At 38.9% G+C, this 17,473-nt stretch overlaps 2 protein-coding genes across 5 annotated transcripts in view; both read right to left on the reverse strand.

The window, feature by feature from the left end:
* LOC125299593 overlaps positions 1-17,473 on the reverse strand; it is a 355,198-nt gene that overhangs the window by 162,163 nt on the left and 175,562 nt on the right. The window lies entirely within an intron of this gene.
* Positions 841-12,487, reverse strand: wu:fc21g02. Of its 4 annotated transcripts, none has more exons than XM_048250874.1 (10): positions 12,298-12,487; positions 10,361-10,406; positions 9,180-9,467; positions 8,768-9,052; positions 5,004-5,224; positions 4,855-4,890; positions 4,597-4,722; positions 4,167-4,280; positions 3,500-3,616; positions 841-3,338 (listed from the first exon to the last, which is right to left on the reverse strand). In XM_048250874.1, the coding sequence occupies exons 1-10, from the start codon at positions 12,298-12,300 to the stop codon at positions 3,240-3,242; spliced, it is 1,335 nt and encodes a 444-aa protein (XP_048106831.1). In that variant the 5' UTR covers positions 12,301-12,487; the 3' UTR covers positions 841-3,239. The 4 variants fall into 4 exon arrangements, with proteins under 4 accessions (XP_048106831.1, XP_048106839.1, XP_048106823.1 ...); XM_048250882.1 differs by lacking the exon at positions 12,298-12,487 and adding an exon at positions 12,119-12,291; XM_048250866.1 differs by lacking the exon at positions 12,298-12,487 and adding an exon at positions 11,555-12,086.

Below are 17,473 nucleotides of genomic sequence, written 5' to 3' on the forward strand. Positions count from 1 at the left end.
GGATTAGAGGTTTGCAAAACTGTTAGCTTTGGTGTAGTCATTTCTAGTTCTACTCCAAGCTGGATGGACTTGACTAGCAGGTGTGATGATGGTGGGGTGTGGCACCTCAGCTCTGATATTTCAGCAGTCATGGTGTGCACTCCCTTAGCCGGTGACCTTTGTTAGCTTACCTTTGCCCTAAATTAACCTGCATTCTTCATAAATGCAAGGTATGTATGGGCATGACTCTGGATTTCTGCAACTCCCTGAATCAAATGTCACTAGAAAACACTCACACTTTTAAAGAGTTTCCTACTTACTCAGAGTAAACTTATCAGGGTTAGTCTCTAAACCACATACTTGGAATGTGCCCCTGAACTCAATTGTTCTGGATATGAAAATGATGTTTAGCAATTAAATAAACAGTGGCATATAAAAGTTTGGGCAATCAAACCACAATTTTGAATACTGTGAACAGTTAAGTGTGTAGAAGACAAATGATATTTAGGAAAGACTAAGTGATGCTAATACATACGGACTCCTCCAGTCTTGTTCCAATAATCTGGTCTAATGGTCATGGACTAAGCAATGAAGACAATAATTATTGTCTACAAAGGAGACAGCCTCAGATTGTTGTTTAATTAAGAAAAGGCTGTTAATACAGTGGACCACTGTTAATGGTTGACATTGGGAAGACAAAAAAAAAAACCCCTAAAAGAATGGCTTGTAGGATTGGCAAATCAGACCCCATACCAACACCACGATTTTGGGGATTTGATTTCTGAACTATCCACAGTAACAGACATTTTTACCAAGGGTAAAAATAGTGTATTTTAGCATTGGGAAACTGATGGCATGAAATTCTGGTTTCAGTATTTCTTTAATATTATGTGCAGTACAACACATTATTACAATGAATGCATTCACTGAAAAAAAATACACTACATGACATTCCATATGTCTCATGATGTGACACAAAATGCAAGGGTTTTCATATGTGCATAAGTTATCATCTAGTTACAGCTTGGCTTAAAACATACAAAGCGATACAGTGCCTACAGTAATAACACAATTACCTATAGACTCACTAGTCTACCATGACATACAGAGCTGCTGACCTCTATGTTACATTAAAAATATGAATAGTTTGCAAAAGGAAGACGGAAATTGACAGTCCTTAAAATGGAGTACAGATGTGACATGTTGTATCAAGCCTGCTTCTTTGATGCTTAATTGCTGTGCGTGACCTTTGCTGTTGGCACAGTCAGAAATCCTCTTTAAGATGATGAACCAATTTTTTTTTGTGCAATATTTGTGAATATGACCACTATACATTGGAGGGAGGCCAATAGAACACCACCATACATAATATTACAACAAGCAAGTCCACTAGGAGAAGCCATCAAAGGATAGAACTGGAACCATCTGTTGTGTAGAAATCCCTAGGTGGCGGGGTGACATTCCTTGGCAGTGTTTCCCCTCCCCTTGTCTTTGAATGACATTTCCTAAGGTAACAATTAAAAACTTGATTGACAGCAGACAGAAGCCAGGCTCCAAAATCCTAGCTTTGCTATGGGCCTGCAACGGTCTCCGCAGCTTACATTGAGATGTGTAGATGAGGCATGGAGTAATCAGCAGCAGTGGTTTGAGCAGTTCAGAGATGTCGGTCCAAGCTGCTCCAAAACATGCAGTGCCATTATTTCCATTACTTTATAGTCCATTTAAGTCAACAGTCCACTCATTCCAGTTGAATTGTGATAACTGGCTTGGAGTTCCTGGGTGACCAGGTTCGAAGTGGAGAAGGCACCACCTGTGGATGGCTAATGTTGCAGGCCACCTTCGGTCTGATGGAAACCAAAGGTGTTTATAAATCATTGTTGGGTTCTCCACGAGGGCTGGATGACATTCTTAAGCAGGGCAACAGTCATAAAAGCAAAGTTAGTGGGAATCTAGAGGCTGAAACATCTGTTGGCATCATCAGATGAAGGCACAGATTCTACACTAAAGGATATTGTTATGCAATTGTATATACTATTACACATGTATATTGTATGCATCCAGGATTAAGAAGTTTCTTCAAACTGGAAAAGCACTTCCAAGCACCTCCATCCTTCTTCCAAACCCTTCCATGGTTAAATAATAATAATCAAAATATCTACCCTGTTGTTCTGTTATATCTGTTGTGAAGCGAATATAACTTTTACAATGTATATTGCAATTCAGCAGGGAAAATCATGTATAATTGGTCCTAGTAACATGAATGAGAAACCATACATAAAATGAACTGTCAACAGGCCCACTGCTTGGTTGAAAGCACTTGATCTGTCCTGAGAGGTTGACAAGTGTGGCTTGTCTCTTATTGGCTGAAGCAAATATGAGGTGAGTCGGAAACTGTGGTATGTCCTCAATAGAATAAGGCAAGGTTTTCAGCTACTCTATGCATTGACTTAAAAAACAGACAATTGAGACAATAAAAGACTTCACGAGAATAAAGCTAAAGATAACCCCACCACTTTGACCCATTAAAAAAAGAAAACAGTGTTACACCCTCAGGAAAAACCTTGGTAGTAGAAAGATCTTCTCAGGCCCTCTGGTATGGGGTCCTTTGGAAAACCTTGTAAGAACTCTTTTACATGATCCACTGTATAGCAAAGAACTAACGAAAAAAATCAATATGAGCAAATTGATCAAAGATAAGCCCAAATAGTAGAAGTTGGAAACATGTAGTCTCCAAATTTAACTACAATAGAATTTGTTTTGATTAACCTCTCACCTGCCAAGCAGGCCAGATGTCTTCATGAACCCTTTTCTAGATTTGAGCTTTTGGTCCACGTGTGGCGGTTGAATAGGCAGCATTTGCTGAATCTAGGGAGCACTACTGCATGTTTGCATCAAAGATCCACAAAAGTAATCGTCCCAAGTATGAGAGCACCCATGTGCTCCATCACATGGTACCAACAGAAACATGGAACCAAAGTGCAAATTTGAGGTAAAAAGAGATGGCAACTGCATGATGCTACACGTGCCTAAAACTTTGGGTGTGGTCTGCTCAACAGGTGAGGGGTTAAATCTGAATAAACTTGGAAAAAATGACCTACTCTAAGATGGTTAGATTCCATCAGTGGGCCTCTTCAAAAAGTCGCTGTTAAGGCTCCACTAGTAGCAACTTTAGAGGTTCTTCCAGTGAGACAAGCTGGAGAGCCCTTTATCAAAGAGTGTGGAGGGTGCTTGGGTTATCAGTCTGATGTGCCATCAAGAGACTACAGGAAATTGGTCGTTCCTGCGTTGATCTCGAACTTGGTTGGCTCCGATGAGCTCCAAGCGTTCACAGAGGAAGCTGAATCAGTGGGTTGTCCAACCTAATTGAAAAATATTCAAGAGAGAAAGTGTGTGAGTGTGTGTGTTTGATAGTGTATAAGACAGAAGAGATCATGAGAAGCTTTGCAAGCCCACGTGGAAAACCTGTGATAATCTAGACAGAGGTGAATAAAAAGAGCAAACCGAGAGACAGGAAGCATACCTGAGGCTGCGGTGGAGTAAGAAGGTGCGCAGCTGACATCTCATTCATCTTGATTTCCTCTTTCGATGGCTCTGCATTGGTGGGTGGAGGAGCACTGTATGCTACAGGAGCATAGCCCTGAAAACATACAACACAAATGTATAGTATCCCTATGCAGCCCTGTATGGCAGTAATGATAGAGCAATGTTAAAGGTAAACAGCACTTTAAAGGTGCTCTAAGCGATGCTGGGTAACGTCACTTCTGTTGTCGTTCAAAACAGAGAGCTAGCTCTCTACTTCCTCCCCCTCCCTCCCGTGGAATTGAAACTCCCCTAAACGTGCATCTCCTCAGTGATTTGCTGGAACAGTTTGTTATGTTTTTATGGTCCAGGTTGGACCAAGCTGTTTTTGTTGCCGTTTTTGGAGCCTGACCTGTCCACAGAGACCACATTTATTTTACAGAGACCGCGTTTTTTTGAGTCTTCGGAGCACAGGCAGCTAGCGAATGGTGAGGTGATGTTTTCTGTATGTTACAAAAAATGTTTTAGCTTAGAAACCGCGTAACATCGCTTAGAGCACACACATGCACTGTGTGCCAAATGCAGTAGAGGGTAGTGTGGTTTCAAGCTGAAAGCAATGGGAAACCAAACTATGAGGAGGGGAGGGAGGTTTGGTTTGAGGAACCTACGGGTGGAGCAGCAGGATTGTATTGGTTGGGTGGTGGGCCATTCCACTGAGGCACGGCTGGTCCTGCAGTAGGCGGGTATACTGGATTCTGAGGGTCATAGCCTGGTTGGAAGCCCTTCAAAAGGAAAAGACAAGAGACAGGTTTAACAGGACAACGTCTCAAGTTAAATGAATTAAAGAAATGCTGTCAGCTACTGTACTCTCTTGCTGTTATGTAATAGACCTTGCATATAATGAATGGATCATTACTTTATTCACTTCAATGAACCTTGGTGCGTCAATGTGTTAGTGTCTGCAGTAGTGCTTTTGTGCTGTTTGTGTATGTATGGTGTATGTGTGTGTTTGTTTTTGTGCATGTTCAAATATGCACAAATAAATTGATGAAGACAGGTAAAGCCAATAGGTTGATGAAAAGGTAAATCCAGTCTTACAGGGCCTGGGGGCATGGCAGGCTGACCATAGCCAGGGTTCTGCGGAGGTGGGATGGGCTGACCATAGCCGGGGTTCTGTGGAGGTGGTATCTGACCCCCTGCTGCTGGGTAGACTGGGGCATAGCCCTGTACATGCATTCAACACACCACAACATCATTTCAACTGATAAACCATAGAAATTACAGAAAAACCTGACTGAAAAAGACCACTAGTATATCACGAAAAGACATGTGAAATCCCATATGTAAAACTCTTACCGCATTTGGATCTGGTGTTGGCCCATGATAAAAAACCTGAAAATAAGATCCAGAAATTAGGAGCTACAAATACACAACACATCTGATAGATTGCTAGGTTGCGCATCTGAGGACAAATTTATCAAACGCATTGGTTGTTCCCTACTTACTTGGCCACCAGACCCGGGAGGGATCATAGGCGTGGAGGGGGTGTTGTAGGAGGGCGGTCCACCAGGAGGGGGCCCGTCGGTATGGATCACGTGAGTGGCAGTGGTGGTGGCCTTCTTGCGGAAGATCTTTTTACGGCAGCAGCAGCAAATACCAGCGGGGATGCCCAACAACAGCAGCAAGGCTAGCAGAGGATTTGTGGATTCTGTGTGCTCATGGGCATCTGTAGAGGGGAGAAGAAAGGAACAGAGGGAGTAAAGAGTATGTAAAATGCAAAAAAGGGCAGAGGGGATATGGTAGAAATGTTATTAAGAGAGATTTCAGTGAGAAACAGGAAGTAGGAGACATCGATGCAGTATGAAAAAAAAAGAAATACATGACTCAACAAGAAAAGTGTGCGTGAAAAATCTTTTTCTTCAAGGCATGAATATCTAGTTTTATTTAATTACCAACTGCTGCTTAAACTTCACATAAACTATCTGGTCAAGTATTATACATTTTATTATTTTGCTCATATGAAAGCATCTACTCATGTGTGACAGTTTCTAGAGTTTCAAATTGCAGCATCGGCCAAGCACGTCCACAATTTGGCATCATATTACCACTTGGGTCCTACAGTCAGGGATGGGGGATGGGGATGGGGATGGGGGTTAGGACGATTCTAAGGGCCCAGCACTGACAGGGGGGCCCCAGAGAGCCACCAATAATACTATATATTATCAGGGGGGCCCAGAATTATTGTCTATCATAGGGCCCAAATTTTCTAGCAGCGCCCCTGCCTACAGTATTTGGAACTATGAGTATTGACTTTGAGGCATCCATTATGGATTGAAGCTGGGACAAGACCATCAAGACCCATCAAGACACTTATCCCATAACCTCATGTGTACTTAATTTCCATTAACAAATGTCTTTTATTGTAAATTCATCTAAACAAGACACTGCTCAACATTCTGCAGTAACCACCTACAGTAGCAACATTCATTCAATATCGGACATCTGGAGACATTCATAGTTCAATGGTGATGTACAGTATCTGAAGTGACCCTCTGTTACTTTTCCCCATGAATTGTGGTCATTCCATGGCATTTCACCAAAATCTGACAAGGATTCCTAATGATCCCTTCACTTTTTCTTACATTGTGTATCATGAATACCTATACTGCAGACATAGGCATACCAAGTCCAGCATTCAATGGCAAACCAAAAGAAATTAACAAAAATATGACCATTTGAATTAAATACTCTTACAATTTTTCCTTTTGGACCGTCCAAATTGGTTGAGTATATCAGAATAGAATTTTCAACTGTAACTACTGTACTGTACTGTAACTCCTGTGAGTCTGAATCTGAATGCATATTTTACTTTCAACAATTATAAAGATAATGACATTTGAGTTGTATTTTCATGCAATCTCTTAGTGATGTAGCATGGAATGCCCGCATTAATTTGGACATTAACTTGGACTATGAGAAAATGCCTAAATTATGCATTTTAAAATTGAAATAAGTACCGGTAAATGAATATATTACTTTAAACAAATAAGGCCATACCTCTCCCATAACCATTTGTGCAGCTGTGGCCTACTGGTTAGCGCTTCAGACTTGTAACCAGAGGGTTGCCAGTTCGAACCCTGACCAGTAGGCATGGCTAAAGTGCCCTTGAGCAAGCCACCTAACCCCTCACTGCTCCCTGAGCACCGCTGTTGTTGCAGGCAGCTCACTGCGCCAGGATTAGTGTGTGCTTCACTTCACTGTGTGCTGAGTGTGTTTCACTAATTCACGGATTGGGATAAATGCAGAGAATAAATTTCCCTCACGGGATCAAAAGAGTATATATACTTATACTTATACTTAACCAGGCATGAAAACGGGTCAGGGGTGAAAAAGGTGAGAAGGGTGCGCGAAGAGGGAAATGGCCGTTTCATAGCAAAACAAGCGCGAGTGACATTGTTGCCAATAGTGCATAGCTTCCATGGAGTATGAAGTTGCCTAAAACCAGAGATTTATAAAGAAAACAAACTACAAAATGACTAATTTTTACAAAAATACCTTTATTTCTTTTTTTTTTGGCTCAGGGCAAAATGTGAAGGGACCCTCTTGTGCTGTTTGGCAACATGCTTCAGCCTGGCCCTCCTCTCCTCCTCTGTAATCTACATGAGTTTTCTTTCTTTCTTTCTTTCTTTCTTTCTTTCTTTCTTTCTCTGTGCCATTTCTGAAGATTTCATAGGCCTAATGGACACTTCATAATAGACTATTAGAATAAGTCTGAATAAAATAAGTCTGAATATTTGTTGGCTTCGAATGCACCCTAGGACACCTACTGGTCAATAAAAATACAACACTAATAAAAATTCCACACAAGAGCAATACAAAAAGCGCCATTTGGTCTGCAAATGCTTGATACATTCATAAGTACAGGCACAAGCGATTCCCATGTTGAAATATTTCCTCTTTGTAGCCTAACAAAGTAGTAGCTATAGGCGATCTGTGAAAATTCATGAAAATCGAGATAAGGACCTAACTCAGGTTGCGAGATCCCTAACCTAACGCCTTGCCCAGTGTCCCAAAGAGCAACTTCCTTACAGTGAAATATTTTCTCTCTTTGTAACAAATGAAGTAGAAGGTGATCCGCGGAAATATATTATCTCGAGGTAAGGATCGAACCCATGTCGCACGATGTCTAGTCCAACGCCTTACCCAGTGTCCTATCCCTCAATCAGCCTTCTTTCAGATAAAAAAAATCTATTTTAAATTGTAGGCTAACGTTGGCTAAAATGACACAGAAGAGAGCAAAGTGCTTTTGTAACTGAGTGTGTTTGAAGAATAGAGGGCAGTGAAAGTGCTTTGGTAACTGGGTAGTATTTTAAATTAACCTTATAGTCTAACCTAATAGTCTACTATGAAGTGTCCAAAACCATTTCCTGTTGCTCCAAAACCCGCCTTCAGGGATGTCTGTCTTCTCTGTAACAAGGTTCCTCCATTTCACCACATTCTTTCCTCCCAACTCTCATGTCTCTTTCCTTCCAACACTGCTTCCTCCCAATAATCTGGATATCCCTCTCATTTCTCTGTCGATTTGTTTTATTTCTACAAGTTGACTTACAACTGTAACACAGAACATTTCATATTTGACCCAAGTAATTAGACAGCAGCTAATTTGGATTGAGATCATTAAACAACTGTTTTAAATCTCATCTCAGCTGTCTCTTTCACAAGTCACAGTCTATTATTAGACACTATGGGATGACAGAGGTTAGAGTCACTGGATTATATATGGCCTGGTCAATACAACCTACAATCCCAAAAATAGCCATTGTCACGCAAGACACAAAATCTTTCACATGTATGGCTCTGTGGGTGTTCATGCTAATGTTCATATGTGTATTTTTAAAAAGTACTGTATGTTCTCATCATGAAGCACACAATAGAGATACTTTATTCAGATTACTCTGCAGCCCACCCCAACACAGCTCAGCATAGCTCAGATTTTACAAAATTCAACCGTTCTCCCTGATTGAAATGGAATTTTCCTGTGTTTATAAAAAAAATATCGAAACACAGTACAAGCTACCCAAAGAACACGTATAATAGGGATTGGATGTGGGTCTACAGATCCCCAGTCAAATGAAATTATTCTTGTGTGTTTCTGTGCATGCACCTGCCCCTGAGTTTCAACACCTCAAAATGGCATACGATCAACAATGAGCTTGCAATGGGAAGAGAAGGGAGCTGTATCTGAAGCAGATGCTGAGGGAAAACTTACCAACTAGAATCATTCTGGTGACAGACACCAGCCGGTCCCTTCTGTCAAACAGCCTGTACCTGCCCACGTCTGATACGTTGACGGATTTGATGATGATGCCTCTGGAGCTGATTTTCACTCGGCCGACGTAGTCTGCCAGGTCGTTCCCCACCTCTGCTCCGTCTCGCACCAGGGTGAAGTTCCCAGCATCCCCGGTGAACTGCAGGGTGGCTTCATGTTGGTTGCTGCCTTCTAGGTTGATAGTCAGATCCTCTCCAGCTACCCGATCAATGTTCTTGTGCACAGCTGTACAGGAAAGAACGGAATAGGAAAGCAGAGAGAAGGACACCCATGTCCGTCAAAAAAACATTTTACGTAAAATAAATTTGACTTTCATCTTTACATAAATAAATTTGCCTTCCATCTCACTCACTAATGACATCAAGTAGAATAGATTTGGTCTCCTTATTCCAGTAATCCTTCAGACTGTAAGTCCCCTCGTCATCAAACACTACTGTCTGCAGCTCCCAACGTTGATCAGATGTACTCGAGCTGCTTCCTGTCAGACGGCCCTTGCTAGGGCGGTGCTGCCCTCGGCTCCATATAGTCTCCATAGATGAGCCATCCTCAGGTTTGAACTCAAGCTTTTCCGTCTCCTTTGATATCTTAATAGTAAGTCGACGACCATGACCTAACTTTTCACGGGTGGTGTAATAACAATCTGTGGAGGAAGGCAGAGAGGTTCATCACGATTACTGTCTCACTTCTGGTAATACATGCCATTCGCAGTGATAGGAATACCAATACCAAAGATCCTTGATTACTAGCTCCGCTTTAACCCTCTCTGCCAATACCCTTCAAGTCCAGAATGAAACAATAATCTTTGAAAGAGGAGGAAGTCCAACATTCCCTAGTGGATGGGACAACATTCCTCTTGGTATGAGAAACAAGGATGTTTTGTAGTTCTGTTCCTTAAAGGACTCTGTGTAGCATAGGCTATTCAGTAGAGAGATAGGGACTGTGTTGGCCTCTATTCAACATGAGAAATGTGTTGTTGGTGATAAATGCGAGTACCCATGAGTTTTAGCCCCTGCAACTATGCCTTCACTTTCTGGAGCTATCCAGATGCTATAATCTGTATAGCGTGTTCTCCATTTCCTCTTGCTCACTGTGTAATTACAATGGTTTTGTTTTGCTAAAATGAGTTGAGTTTACTTAGAGTTCCATAATTATTTCCATATGTTGTAGCCTTGTAGAGCAAACATAGATGCATAGATAAAAATGCAGCACTGGAGTTCCTAACAAGCATGACAGACCCAAATGATGCTAAAGCCTGGTCTTCACTTGATGAGCTTTCAGAATGTTCTAGAAATGTTCTATGAACAGCAAGATTGTGTGTGCCTGCAGAGCACACATTGAGACATTACTCAAACCGGAACACACTACTCTCTATTCTAAACTGTTCAGTAATGAGCAGATGGCAGAATAGTAAGAGGCCAACACATTATCACAACAACCCAGAATTGTAGCATACATCCATTTCATAATATTTAAGCTCAGAGTATAATCAGTGGAAAGACATTACCCATAAATCACAGACAATGGCTTACTTACCCACATTTAGCACAGCCACCAACAAGATCAGCAGAGACCACATCTTCTGTGAGGTGAAAAGCGTAGAACGATATCACAGATAGCAAATAAACATAGTGATCAGGCAAACGCTGAAAGGGGTTAAATCACAATCCTAAACTTGATATATCTAGATGAATACCTAAAACAGCTGAATACAGAATGTAAGAAATTAAAGAAGGCTTTGGTTAAAGCCCATCCTGCCCATAAAGATAGGATTCACAGTAAAGCAGATGACTACCAAATGTGGGGTCACCATAATCTCATAAATGGTAATTTAATCATAATAACAAAGGAAAGGTCTATGGCATTGCTCAAACACATGGGGCACAAGGGCCCAGCAGGCACTGAGGTGTGAGCAACAGCCCCCAACTGTAGAATGGGATATGGAGGCTTTGGGTGCCTTGAAAAGTGCAATGTGTTGTTGTTGTTGTTGTTGTTGTTAAGAACCATCTTAGGCAAAGGGGCCCAATTAACTTTAGAACAACCAAAGATGACTAGATCCGTTTGCATTAGAAACCTAATTAATTTAGGCTACATTAGTTAGTAGGTCTACCTAGGCCTACCTGGAATCATGATGAGTAGGTGTTTGCTGTTCAGACATAGGCCTAGGCTATATGTGGTGTATCCCAGCTCTTTAATGGGTAGACTGATTTTTGCATCAAGAGTTCGAAATGAAGATGCAGAAACCTCCTTCCGTAGCCTGCCTCGCACTCACCATAGGCCTATAGATATTTTGTTGACCAATTACCAACAGACTTTGGTGGGTCCGTTTCTATGGTGACCGCAGCCTTTAAAACTATTTAACTTCAGGAAACTGCAATCATTAAGGGTAGGAGGAGGAGTCACAACTGAGAGTTTTTTTGAGAGTTAACTAAAAATTAAATTCACAACGTGTAGGCTAACCAATTAATTATTAAACCAATTAATTGTTGAATATTGGTACAAACATTGGAACGGATAGGACAGTTATTTTACTGTAAAAAGGACACGCATAGAAACACGTAGCCTATGTTTGCACGAAAGACAACACGAAGACTTTCTTCTGATCCATGGGAACGCCAAACCGAGATTGTTAGGCTACTACGCTGGCGCAGCAGTGGGCAACAGGCAGAGTGAATGGAAAACACATTCACAAATAGCATCTATACGACAATAAACACGATTTTTGCCTACCAGCACGCGACCCCACTTCGGCGTTGAGAAATCAGTTTTAATCACGAGCATTAATGTTCTTTGGCCAGAGTGATGGGCTAGCCACAACAACGTCTGAGCAATAAATAAAAAATAAAAAAAGAGGGCGGTGCCTCTGTGGCAGTATAAATTTGGATTCTAGACAAAGATAATAGCGCGTGCAAAATTAATTCTATTAGGCTATATCGTGACAACAAAACTCTGCCACAAATATCCAATATTACATGTAAAGTGCTAGAAAATATCTATGTTTGTATTGATAAAGCGGAAACCTTAAGGCACCCGGCCAAACGCAGTCTGAGCCTACTCCACCTTTTCTCATCTGACCGCCAGTTCACTCGCACGGGATGAGCATGATGACTCCACTGCAAGCTATCTACAAGCTATAAACCCAAACCAGAAATGCTTTGTTGCCTTTAATATTACACCTGAAACAGGCATGCTATGTACAAGTTACAATCTACAGGCGGTCACTCTGCTGACAGTGCGTTCTGCCGGTTGATGCTTTCATGCCCTCGAATAGATAACGTTATGATTAACACTCACTTGATACTGCTTCACACGTTGTTGTTTACTCAGCTATCAATCAGTCAAAGGTTATCGTAAACAATGATCGTTGTGCCCACTCTGTCCTTTCGCAGCATTCAAAGATAGGATACACTGGTAAGCTACTGTATGCTACGACGACATTCCAAATGAGACCAAGACCACATGCCATCGCTCACCATTTGCCCTAGACGTAGACGTAGGGTAGTGCAGTCTTCTTCTTGAGCTGGTTCACGTCACCCCCTGCACGACGATTCTTGTAACTATGGACAAAACTCTGATTAAGTTAATTTCACAATTTCGTTCTAAATATAGCTGAGTGTATGGTTTAAAAACCGAATAATGAACGAATGAACGAACCATACACGGATTCAAGAGAATTTTGTTCTTTTCAGAGGGAGCTTTAAATAGCCTAGCCAACTACTGCCTGGCAATGGATGGTGGGCCATCGGACTGTAGGCCTACGTAGCAACGCTGTCTGTTCCAAATCAGAAAAAGTTAGGACGTTGTGAAAAATGTGAATAAAAACAGAATAGCCTAATCTGCAAATCTTGTAAACTCACATTTAGTTACCAAAATGTTGAAATAGATTTTTTTTTTAAGAAGTGTAAATGCCAAAATGTCCTCTAATTCTGGAATACCCCATCCCAACTTTTTTTGAAAGGTGTTGCTGGTAGGCTATCAAATGCAAAATGAACATTTTCCATGAAATAGTCAAATTTGTCACGTTCAACATTTGATATGTTGTCTGTGTCCTTTTATGTTGAATATTTAAGAAATATAGGTAATAAACTACTAAATTTGTCAAGCAACGGTACTTTTTCCACCTCGTTTTATTTGCTGTGTAGCCTACATGTAGTTAGGCAACCCTGTTACAAATACAAAATATATAAAATATATATGAAAAAAGTATATTTTTAAAATATGTTTCAGTAAATCCTTTTTCATTGAATAAAGGAAGTCATTTTACACTGAATAGTCATATGATTTCAGGTAAGACTGTTAATATATATTATGTTAATTCGACTAACTATCAAAGGCTTAATTATCTTCAATTTGAACAGTGACATACATTTTGTTTTTTAAATAATTTCAGTATCTATTCTCAAATATGCTCAGATACATTGTGCATATAATCATATAAGCTGTTCTAAGGTCTATAGATGTAATTTTTTGTGTGATAGCCAAATTACTTACCATTATTTATCCTTATTTTAATAAAAATGTTTTTGTAACAGGGTTGTAACAGGGTTGCAAATTGAGTCATAACAATTATCTGTAGAAATCCATTAGAAATTCTGATATTAGGCCTATATATGGCAAATAATCACAAATATCTAACCAAAATTTGTTTATTTTCAGCTGTAATTGAATGTATTGTGGCACACTATGCTGCAATGACGCTGTACTAACAGAAGACATTCTGGCAATTTATTTAAAATATGTAAATAATGTTTAATTATAAAAATAAATTCATTTTTATAATTTAACTCTGCATATTTAATCATAAATATATCAAAGTTAACAAAAAATACCCTGATAACTATGATAGTAACCATATTACTTTTAATTAGAGTAACAGGGTTGCGAATTAATGCTAATATAGCATCTACCTTATGAACAGAAGCTAGCTGTGAAATTTAGCTATTTTACCAAGGTCAAGGACCAATGTGGTTATACAAATACAGAAAATAAAAATTGAAATTATTCAACATTAATCTTAAAACATGAGTAACAGGGTTGCGTGGTTAAGCTTTACGTACTCAACTAGACCAGAAAAGTTTGAAAATATATTTAAATTGCAAGAGGACACTCACCTGTGGTCTACATGTTTTTTGAAAATGATTGGATGATGTAATTTCTTGTTTGTAATATGACATAATATTTTAACCCTTCATCAGCCAGGCAAAAATAGTATTAGTAACAGGGTTGCGTGCACATTCGGGGACACAACTTCATAGCACAATAAATAGTATTCAAAATATGTTATAATCAAAGAAATTCTTTTTTATAGATACAATAGATGCATATCCGCAAAATACTGCAAAAGATAATATATTAAGGACGTATGTTAGCTGTTCAATTTGGTTTAAAAGTTGGTCATCAGGAGTCGGGGACAGGATAAAAAACCCATTTTAAGGGGTGTTCCAGAACTAATCGGTATTTTTAATCATGTAAAGGAACCACTTTTCCCCAGCAGATTATTATGTTTTGCTTTATGACAGTTTCACTTGCAGGTTATGTGAACATTTTTGTTATTTTGGACTTGAGTATTTGATATATCGGGGGGTCACACCAAATGTCCTCTAATTCTGGAATGTCCTGGTAACACAATGCTGGAAAAGTTGTGCAATGATTAAGAAAACAAAAGGAGAAATGTTTCATAACTAATTAGCTTAACTGGCAACATGATTGGGTATGGCAAAGAGCAGAGAGGCAGTCTCTTAGAGGTATGTAGGGTATTCATCACTCCCCTTAGGAAAAAGGAATGTTATTTTGGGACAAAATATTATAGGAATCTTATAGGAATACTATGTTGGGACACACTATAGAAGTAGCCTATGCTATAGTATTTCTATAGTAGTCTTATAGTACTTCTACACTCTAAACCCAGATTTAGTTGTAATAAATATGTTAGGTGGTCACTACTAATGTTTGTGTGTTTTGTAAAAACTCTCGTCATAACTAAAATAAATGAGTTGATTGTACTATTTAAGTGAAATACAGTGCACTGATCATGTTAAGCAGAGACAGCGATAAATGTTATGTTTTTGCAAGGCAGAGGAGGGGTCTAAAAAAATTCTGCCCATCAACCGTTCCTCCTGCTTCCCAGTCCAGATGAATGACTCCATGCCTCGTGCTGCTGTGACAAATAGGCTACTACATCAAATGGTGGGTGAACTTTCTGATGAACTTGTTGAAAAATTCAGTTGTTGAAATGTTCAGTTTGACCAATAGTTAGCTAAATGTTTGTTTACGTGATTAACTTACATTAACCTGAGAAAAGTAAGGTAACATTAGCTCCGTTGTTAGCATGCTAGTAGTCTTTCGGACAGTTAGCTCATGGTAGCTACCTTCCAATGGGTGTGTATGCCAGATTATAACAATATCACATATGTTTTCGTGTAAATATACTTGTCTTGGTGCTACAAAGTTTAATTCAGACTTTATCATTGAAATAGGTGTTTCTGTCTGTAGACAGTTTTAGCTAACCATAGCAGCACATGTTGGTTAGCTTTTGGCTAATGTTAGCTGATGTCCATTCACTTATTTGTTGCATTCATAGGTGATATAACAAACTTTTATTTCAACTGTGTAAATGAACATGGACTAAAAAATTGTTTTCTCATGTTCTTTTTTATAGGTTCTTAGTCTTTTTTATAGGTTCTTCATCTACAGTGGATGTGGAATATTTATGAGTTTAAATGTTGTTTGTTCATGTTTTATCAATAATAAAAGGCATTCCTATACATTGTGATGAATTTCTTTTCAATTTTTAATAAAACAATTAAATTAATACAGTACCCTAATCTTAAAATAAAAAAACAATAGGCCTATCTACAGAACTTAGTTCATATTTTAATGAATTTGTTAACATGCATTTTAACCTAGTTATTTTATACAACTGCAACTTCTGAAACAATAAGTTAAGTGAACTAAAGATTTTTAGTAAAGACTAGGCTACTAATGTAAGCTTAATTTGTCTACAGCATCAACATAGGTTGTTAGTTGACACAACTAAACATGTTTAGTTTTATGTTTTGTAAAAACTAGAATGGTTTAAGGCAATCGGTTTCCACGCAATTTTCTAGTAATGACAACTAGTTCGGGTTTAGAGTGTATGTCCCAAATTACTATAGTATTCCTATAAGATTATATTATAAGATTCCTAGTACTTTTTCCTATGGGTCTCTCTGTGTAAACCTGTACATCTGTTTTTATTGCATTTTACACAACGTCCCAACTTTTTCTCATTTGGGGTTGTAGATTGGATGTTACATTATGGCTATTGTTGCATAGATCTGTGCGTTTAGGTAACTAGTACAATGCTTACAGTAAACATGCTATTCCTGCAGAAAACCCATAGCCAAATTACATGCCCGCAGGTAGGCCTGCTTTAAAAATAGGACAGGAAAAAAACATCATTCCAGCTATAACATTCAATAATGAATACTGAATATTATATTAATAAATATGCAGTGAGCAGAATTTATGCATGGCTGCATGTGATATTTTTTATAGATCAAAATTACAAACAGCTATTTTGAGTTACAGTTTTTCTCAGTCGCTTTGGTGCTTTTAGATCAGAATGAAAATTCTCATAACTAGTTCAACCTCCACAACATTTAGTCATTTGTGCACATCATTAGCAATTTCTCCTTCCTCTGAACAAATTGCAAATGCTTTTGGACATGTATCAGTTGCTTTCATATTCTCTGCTGTATAACATTATCATTTGCTTATGTCATGTCAGTCAAAATTAACTATACTTATTGATGCTCAATAGTCGTTCAAATTGTTGAACTAGTTATCAAATTCTGTCACGATGCTGTAGAATTGCAAAGAGCATATGTGAAACGTACATATTCAGTGTCTTGTACTCACTCCCCTAACTACAGCAATGTGTAACTTTACTGTAGTTTTCAAAGGCTATACAAGTAGTGTAGTGCTGTCTTGAGCATGTTCAGGTAGTGTTACTAAGTTCTGACCTTTTTTTTGCATTGGAATACACTGCATAAACTGTCAATGAAAACATGACAAAGCCATTTGACTGTCTTGTTCATAAACAATGGTGTCAAGACTTCTCATTTTGATGACACTGGCAGTTTCATTGACATTAATACTTGCTTTTGAGGGATGGACTATCCATTTCGAGCAAGTGACGTGCTTTTGCAGGTTATCCACTAGGAGTTTGCACTAATTGTTTTGAGAAATGCACTAACTGCTGTGCAAATGTTAATATGTGAGAAAAGCACCAAAGCGACTGAGAAAAACTAATTTAGTTTGTGGACTGGGGGTACAACCGGTACTGATTACTAGGGCCCCAAGGGGAGAGAGGGCCTGGAATATATTTTATTTTACCTGGATATTTTAATTTCATAATTAGCCAATATTTAATAAAAAAAAATGTCAGATGAATTGTAAAGTTTGTGTATTGGCTGAATAACATGAATGATTGACTGACTACACTTTGTATAGAAAAAAGTGAAGACTATCTAAGGTCTTAGATAGATAGATAGATATTCTATCCTAGTATCTGTATACATGGTGAAATAAAGTTGAATTGAATTGAATTAAATAGCTAGATAGACAGACAGATAGATAGATAGATAGATAGATAGATAGATAGACAGA

Source organism: Alosa alosa, chromosome 1 (assembly GCF_017589495.1).
Source record: "Alosa alosa isolate M-15738 ecotype Scorff River chromosome 1, AALO_Geno_1.1, whole genome shotgun sequence".
In the NCBI taxonomy this organism is placed as follows: Eukaryota; Metazoa; Chordata; class Actinopteri; order Clupeiformes; family Clupeidae; genus Alosa; species Alosa alosa.

Bases quoted from the DNA above. Each gene is read 5' to 3' on its own strand.
- wu:fc21g02 (XM_048250866.1), bottom strand. From the start codon at position 11,605: ATGCTCGTGATTAAAACTGATTTCTCAACGCCGAAGTGGGGTCGCGTG. The intron at 10,407-11,554 runs GTAGGCAAAAAT...TTCACCTCACAG, and splicing joins CGAAGTGGGGTCGCGTGCTG to AAGATGTGGTCTCTGCTGAT. The intron at 4,891-5,003 runs GTAAGTAGGGAA...TCTTATTTTCAG, and splicing joins CTCCCGGGTCTGGTGGCCAA to GTTTTTTATCATGGGCCAAC.